This window comes from Strongylocentrotus purpuratus, unplaced genomic scaffold (genome assembly GCF_000002235.5).
Source record: "Strongylocentrotus purpuratus isolate Spur 01 unplaced genomic scaffold, Spur_5.0 spur5_scaffold_7, whole genome shotgun sequence".
Taxonomy (NCBI): domain Eukaryota; kingdom Metazoa; phylum Echinodermata; class Echinoidea; order Camarodonta; family Strongylocentrotidae; genus Strongylocentrotus; species Strongylocentrotus purpuratus.
The window spans coordinates 38,989,549-38,997,675 of record NW_022145613.1 but is presented as its reverse complement, the minus strand read 5'-3'; the positions used below and the strand labels follow the sequence as shown (position 1 = coordinate 38,997,675).

Sequence of the window (8,127 nt, the reverse complement as noted above, 5' to 3'; positions counted from 1 at the left end):
ATCAGATATACCCCTATGCGTTCCAAATTTTATTTTCAATCAATGCCTCAATGAAGCACTACTTATTTATTATCCTTTGAAGTATGTAACTGATCAATATATCAAGATTTCTCAATACCTAAAGTGATTGTTTGATACTGTATAATGTGATTATAATATATATAATTTTTTTTACAGGAGAGATTTGTACTTAGGGTCGGGGGCCAATAAGAGGATGGGACTCCTAGGAAGGGCAGCGATGGGGACAGTTTGTAGCAGCACAATGTCTTGTGGTATCAATGAAGAAGATGGTTTGGAAGCAGCACTAACCATCGCTCATGAACTTGGTCATAAGTAAGATCTTACAATTATTACATGAATTCTGTTTATAAACGTTGTAAATAGCTATTACTTTATGAAATGAACAAATAAAGTCCCTCGAAAGAAGATAAATGGAAGAAAAAAATAAGTAAGATTTTATTCCGCATTTCGTATGCTCCTCCGAATCGTCATCAGCCTTTTGCCATTGTTTCTTTTTATTTCGCAAATTCGTTAATGTTATTTTCATTTGTGAGTACGGTAAATGTGCTGTTATTAAAATAATACAAAATCTGTTTGGATCCGGAAGGATATTAATTCTGCAGTGAAGAATATGAGATGACCAGACAGATTTTAAATTAGAAAAATAATGTCATGAAGAGAAATAAATAAATAAAATCAGATCTATAGAATAACTTGTAACTAACAATTGTGATAGCTCCGTCTCATTCTGTAAGCGAAAGAGTTTAGGCCCAAGATGATACCAGGGGTGGTATTCTGAACATGAAGTGGTCGGTACACCATGTTGAACTCTTGGACGTCGGACCAACTTGCCGAAAAGTTACCTGAAAAAAATGTCAACTAACAAGAAAATGTCACTTCAGATTTTCAAGTTAAAGATAAATCTGGTCATGATATTTTCAAATTTGCCGACAGACATTATTTTTCTTCTTTGATTAAAAAAATATATATATCAACGGGGTGTCCTCCCCCTCCCCTCCCCTCACACTCCCCTCCCCTCCCCCACTATTGACGCCCCTATGCGCCTATAAGTAGATTAAACCCAGATTTCTTCTCATCTCGCTACAGTTTGAATCTGAACCACGATCCAGCCTATGGTTGTGAAAATGGTAGAAACATCATGTCATCCACTAAGTCAATAGGAGCTAACAACTTCAAATGGTCCAGTTGCAGTTCAAAACACTTAGCAGAATTCCTCAAGTAAGTTCTGTAAACCTATACCACTCAAATATTTGTCTTCTACCCATTCAATTAAACCCGATGCGATGACTAGGTTTCGTCAAACGAAAGGGAAATGTATAGACCGTGATCTAACTGCATGAGATACGATGACACTCGCATGTCACTCCACTTAAGACCAAGCTTATTTCCAGCTTCGGGTTTGAATTCCATGGTAAAGCAAAAATGATTAATTGAGCAAGTAAAGCAAGAGTGATTAATTGGTTATCATGTGTGTGTGTTTTTCTGGTAGGACTTCATTAGCACATGATTCATTGGATTCCATTGCACCTGTAAATAATTGTTTACTTTATACACAGCATTGTTGATTTCATAAGCCATATTGTGAGCCATGTCGGTATTTAGCATTTCGAGGAATAGGCCTATTGATATTTGAGCTTTTCCTCTGTACCATCATCATGGTCTCACGAATGGTCCCATCGGGTCCATAAAAATATATCAAAAATACTGACATGTATCGATATTTATAATAAGTATTTTTTATAATACACTATATATGACAAATAGCGAATTACAGCTCATCCTCAATTAAGTACGACATTTCACAAGAATCACAAGAATATAGTACCAGCAAAAGGCAGGAATGTTAAGAGCTTAGCATGATTAGGGCTAGGCCGGGTTGTGATTGGGTTTAGGTTAGGCTTTGGGTTTGGTATTATGAATAGTTTTGTGTCCATGGCTCTCTTCTATGTTTTTCTTTTCTTTATCGCCTTGCATGGGGCATGTGCCCATGTTCCCTTCTGCTTGTATCTAAGCAAGGAGTTACTACACTCCTTGATCTAAGCAACCTCACAATGAAATGTCGATTTTTGTTTCTTCTTCTTCTCTAGGTCACCTGACACAGACTGTCTTCTTGATATGCCATCACTGGATCACCCGGATGTTGATTTGATACCGATAGACCAGTTAGCCGGTGCGCAGTATGGTCGCGTGGAGCAATGTAAGAAGGTGTTTGGGGCTGATCTTGTCATTGGAATATGCCCATTTGAACGAGCACATGTTGTAAGTACGAATGTGCGCATTCTGTGTGTGATTTCGGCAGTATAATTATATTCAGAACAAAACAAAAATAATAATAACAATAATAACATGACAACAACAACTAAAGAATAAACACAATTGGTTACATGTGCATTGAAGTTGAGAAATCAAAACTTTTACTTTACTTATAAGAGCTACCATGGGTGTCGATCCCGGGGGGATGGGGGATATATCCCCCCAATATTTCAGGTGGGGGGGGGGTGGCCTGTACAATCATTCCCCCCAATAATTCATCATCAAAACAAACAAAAAATTAATGATGAGAGCCCGATGAGAGTAGTTAATGGTTATTACTCGCAAGATGACCATCAATATACACTTTTTGGTATCTCATTTTCATAATACAAACATATATAAATAGAAAACGAGGTAAATGAGACGACCGTATATGAGACAAGAATAAATTGAATTCTCGCTCATAAGGCTTCATCAGGAATTGATGAATTTATTCAACATCATCATATAAATGCAGTGCGCCAAATGCAGAGCCGCAGCGTTAAAAAGCAACGAGCTTAGTAAATGTTAAGCGCGAAGTGCAAAAGTGCAAAAAATAAGAAGAGAGTGGGAGACTGGGCGCGTAGCAAGGTGGTGGTGGGGGTGGTCGCCCCCCCCCAAAAAAAAAGAGAGAGAGAAAGAAGAAAGGAAGAGGACGTAGGAAGAAAAAGGATTTAGAGTCGAGAACGATACAACGAATCGTATTCCTTTCTCTAATAATTTAATAATTTAATGAAACGTCAAATCTTCCGCGCTTCGCGCGAAAAAAAAAAAGGGGGGGGGGACTGAATTCAGCAAGGATTAAGAGTCGAGAATGGTACAACGAATCATCTTCTTTCTCTAATAATTTAATGAAACATCAAAGCTTCCGCGCGGGAAGAGGGGAACTGAATTCAGACAAGGATTAAGAGTCGAGAATGGTACAACGATTCGTCTTCTTTCTCTCATAATTTAATGAAACGTCAAAGCTTCCGCGCTTTGCGCGGGAAGGGGGGGGGGAACTGAATTCAGCAAGGATTAAGAGTCGAGAATGGTACAACGTAACGTCTTCTTTCTCTAATAATTTAATGAAACGTCAAAGCTTCCGCGCTTCGCGTGGGAAGGGGGGAACTGAATTCAGACAAGGATTAAGAGTCGAGAATGGTACAACGAATCGTCTTCTTTCTCTCATAATTTAATGAAACGTCGAAGCTTCCGCGCTTCGCGTGGTAAGGGGGGGGGAACTGAATTCAGACAAGGATTAAGAGTCGAGAATGGTACAACGAATCGTTTTCTTTCTTTAATAATTTAATGAAACGTCAGAGCTTCCCCCTCCCTGCACCCACCCCCTAGGAGGTGCTCACTACCGCCCCCTAAAATAAAATCCTGCCTAAATGCTTGAGAGGATAATAACCCAGGTAGCAAGCGCATATGGGACCCACATGGGTCCCATATTCTCTAAAATGTTATCTTTATTGAGGGTGACTTGAAAAAGTTAAAAACTTGGAAGGGAGGGGGTGCAACCTGCCATACGTCCTACCTCTTGGTTGCTTTGATCCATTGCCAAAAATATTTTGGTACCTATCATCCCCCCCCCCCCCCAACTGAGGATACAAATCGACACCCTTGAGAGCTACGATATAAGGAATGGTAAAATACTTATAATTGAAATGATTACGGTATAGAATAATAAATTATTCATTTAAAAAAAATTACTTTAATTTGTTAATGTTGCAGCTTTCAAAACTTCAATTCCGTGCTTTTGTCATAAAAAAAATGAGTCAAAATGTATCTAGCTAATCATCAAGTATAATGTGACGAACATCTTGAAGACCAAAGTACAGATCAATGGGAAGTAAGGACATGGTAGCACAAGTATTATCTTATTATACGTTGCAATCGAAATAAATATTTCTTTTGACAGACTTGTGGACAGGTCCCGTGTCGAATAGGTAGTTATTGTCATTACACGCCTGTCGTAGAGGGCACACCCTGCGGAACGAACATGGTAAGATGGATTGATTTCTTTCCATTTACAGAATATTACATTGTAAATTGACTTATGACATATATGTTTCCAAATAGAATATTGATTTGTTACATTACATTGTAAAGTGATTATATGTTAATAAACAGAATATTGATGTACATCAATGAAGTTTAATAAATACAATACAAATACATTACGTATCTTTGAAGTCCTCTCCCATTTTCTCTTTTCTAAAACAAATTATGAATTTCCATTTCCTTAAAAATGATGCAATCCAAATTTATTTTACTGCACTTACGTATTTATACAACCCCTGAGACCTAATACGTCATCAGCCATTAATCAGGTCGATAGATTTGCCAATTTGCGATTGACCGATTACACCATTAACATTTCACAATTTTCTTATCCTCAAATTTTCACTGATCTGTTTCTATATATATATATATTTTTTTCTTCTGATTTTGTCAACTTATATTAATGGATTTCCTATTATGTTGCAATTCCATTTGTTTACGTCACTATTTTTTGCAGTGGTGTTATGACGGATTTTGTCGTTCATCTATCGGAGGAGTCCCCAAGCCTGTAGACGGTAATTGGGGTGAATGGCCGGTAAACTACACGCAGTGTTCTCGTACGTGTGGTTCGGGGGTGATGTCCAGACGACGAAGGTGTAATAGACCTGGACCACGTTTTGGCGGGAAAGCTTGTGAAGGAACTATGTACAGCATGAAGACGTGTAACACGGAAGTACGATATTGAGTCATCTCTCATCAAAATATTATCAAGATGTCTCTTCTAATGATAACTCTCACCTCTTTTCGTATTTTTAGCACAATGTGGCATAATTTGTTCTGTATTTTTCGAGATTTAAGCGAAATGAATATATTCTTAAATAATATAGCGCCTAATACATTAACGATGTCTCTAAGCACAGATGTCACATATACTTATTACTTCAGTAATCGAATTTCAACTTGCCCGCATGCAAAGTATGCACATTCTTCGCTCCCTGTGGAGCATTCCAGCCAGGCGCCATCGAATGCTCGCAACGTTGAACAAAACACGATGAATTTCCTATCCTACTGGATCTCCATTTAAACACTGGAAGGAAAGAACGGATAGAAAATTTATATAGGTTTTTCACAACATAACGAAGCTTGATTCAGAATAAGTTAAATTACATAATATGAGGAGACAACCCGTTGTTTTTTAAAATATCCTTTATAAATGACAGAAATGCACATTCTTACCTGACATTATGTTTCGCGGTGAATCGTCATAATATGAGTCTTGTTCTCTTTTCACAGCCCTGCCCAGGCATCAACTCTCCAGATGATTTCCGACATCGCGAGTGCGCCCTCACCAACACCATCATTCTTAAAGCTAGATATCATGAATGGTCAGCTTACCTTGACGGCACTCTATACGGTAATAATTTTCTGCCTTTTTAAAAATCTCAACTAGATTTAATTTCTTAAGAAAAGAGGACATTATGCTAAGGCTCATCAATAAAGCAATATATAGTTTTTATTGTTTTTAAGAGTGTACGTTTGTTAAAAAACGGGACATATTAAGACCATGCTCACTCCTGTCCAAACATCATGTTTAGCTCAACATTACGATGTTACCATGGTTACGGCGGAATCTAGTTTGTTACTAAAAGGGCCTTTGGTCTTTATTGGGGTTTACATTTAATTCATTGGGGGAAGAAAGCTGCATGACATCTATTTTCTGCCCCGCCCCCCCCCCCCCCTCTCTCTCTCTCTCTCTCTCTCACTCTTTCTCTTCCTCTTTGTTCGTTTTCGTTCCTATTGAGCTTATCTCAATAATGTTTTGTTTTGTTTGTTTGTTTGCTTGTTTGTATTGATATCAGAACTTTGACTTCGGTAAATAAATTTGAATTTTGCTCCTTATTTCTGTTGTTAAGGTTAAAATTCCTGTCGGCGAAGGCCAGGTCAAGTGCAATCATTTTGTTTAAGTTGTTATGATAACTTCTTTCACTATCATTGTCCTTCCTTTTAATAGGCAATGAGCTATGTGCTTTGAAGTGCAAATCGAATCGGGGCAACATTTTAAACCGAGATCCTAAAAAAGTATCAGATGGGACACGTTGCTGGGATAAACGAGAACCAGATGAGCTTAGACGAACCCGAAGATGCTTCAACGGAGAGTGCAGAGTGAGAATAATATGCTTGTTGCACACGTTGTGTCAATAGCTACTATTAGTGCTTGCGCCAGTATTTCAACGCAATGGCCCGAATTCACAAAGGAGGTTTATCGACAAACTTAGGTTTATGTGCGTCATAAATTATGACGCGTCGTTTGAAACGCGTCGAAGGTCGTCATATGACGCACATAAACCTAGGTTTGTCGATTGTGTTTACTGTTACTTTTCCATTCACCCTTAGTTCGACGTCACTCTCACATGCAATGTGTAAAAGAATGCACCGGTCGCTGACGCAGCCTTAGGTCAGTCAGATGACTGCACCGGTCAGAAGAATACACAGGTCGCTGACGCAGCCTTAGGTCAGTCAGATGACTGCACCGATCGCTGACGCAGCCTTAGGTCAGTCAGATGACTGCACCGGTCAGAAGAATGCACCGGTCACTGACGCAATCTTAGGTCAGTCAGATGACGCCTCGCGCACTGTGCAGCGGGCTTGGCATGATAAGAAATAGTTGAAGCCCGTGTCTTTAATCTAAAGATTCCAATGAAAACAAGCGATGTTTTAATCATTTTTTTTGTATTTTTAAAAAAAAATAATAATTATCTGTTTATTGGACTATTTTTGTTTACCTAGGAGTTTGGTTGTGACGGAGTATTTGGATCCGATAAATTACTTGATGGATGCGGTGTGTGTGACGGGACGTGGAGGACATGTAGATTAGTACAGGGTACTCTTTTACAAATTATACCAAAAAGGAGTAAGTGTATCCCATCATCCTTTCTTTCCTAGTACTCATGTTATTATCCCTGTTATTTTTGGTTTTTTTCTTACCTGTTGCTCATTGGTTTTTCCCTATTTTGGTTATTTATTTGTTTTCTCTGTTTTCCCCTCCCCCCCCTTCTCTGTTTCCCTGTCTCCAACTCGCCCTCTCTCTCTCTCTCTCTCTCTCTCTCTCTCTCTCTCTCTCTCTCTCTCTCTCTTTGTCTCTTCCCAACTTGTTTCAGTCAAGATTGACCAATTTAATAGCGTATGAGGGAAGGTGCAGTGCACCAAAATCGTATTGCAAACAATTAGATGACGAGGCGACAAACCCCTCCCTTCTTCTCTCGCTCTACTTGCACTGGAGGATATTGGAATCATATGCTTTGGAAACATAATTCATCCGCAAAAAAAGAAATTTTGACAAGCCTTTTTTCATAAAATCAGACGTTTTATTTTGTTCATATTCATGCTGCCATGTAACGTTGGGTATAGTTCTTCTTATCAGGTGTGTTCTTCTCCTTCTTATATTTTCTTTCTTCTGAAGCATTTTGGCACTGGATAACTGTGCCAGTCGGAGCAACCATGGTTAAACTTACAAACCATGACGGAAAGGATACAGCTTTTGGTGAGTTCATTTTTTTATGATTGATGTTATCAAACTGTCTAGCATATATAGCCTTATATAAATATAGTCTTACTAATTCTGTGGACTTGACGCTGTGAACTGCCTCGAAAAGAAAAGAAATGCCAAGGCAAAATAAAAATAACTTGTAGTATGTGTAGTGTAAAAAATGTGCAATTAGTCGGGTATAAAGTTGTGCGAAACAAAAACGAAGTGTATTATTTTAAGAGGAGGGTTAAGTGTGAGTAGTTCCTTCTTCTGAATAAATAGGTAGTTATCCTAACTTACCT

At 38.4% G+C, this 8,127-nt stretch overlaps 1 protein-coding gene across 1 annotated transcript; it reads left to right on the top strand.

Moving 5' to 3' along the window:
* The first annotated feature begins 1,159 nt into the window (after positions 1–1,159).
* LOC115919913 (A disintegrin and metalloproteinase with thrombospondin motifs 16-like) lies at positions 1,160–7,242 on the top strand. Its single transcript, XM_030974550.1, has 7 exons — positions 1,160–1,239; positions 2,109–2,280; positions 4,217–4,300; positions 4,817–5,032; positions 5,593–5,713; positions 6,311–6,462; positions 7,087–7,242. Exons 1-7 carry the CDS (start codon positions 1,160–1,162, stop codon positions 7,240–7,242), a joined length of 981 nt encoding a protein of 326 aa, XP_030830410.1.
* The last annotated feature ends 885 nt before the right edge of the window (positions 7,243–8,127 follow it).

Excerpts from the sequence above, each read along its gene's own strand:
- LOC115919913 (XM_030974550.1), top strand. The coding sequence starts at position 1,160 with ATGTCATCCACTAAGTCAATAGGAGCTAACAACTTCAAATGGTCCAGT. Across the intron at positions 2,281-4,216 it reads CATTTGAACGAGCACATGTT|ACTTGTGGACAGGTCCCGTG; the intron begins GTAAGTACGAAT and ends TTCTTTTGACAG. Across the intron at positions 6,463-7,086 it reads GCTTCAACGGAGAGTGCAGA|GAGTTTGGTTGTGACGGAGT; the intron begins GTGAGAATAATA and ends TTGTTTACCTAG.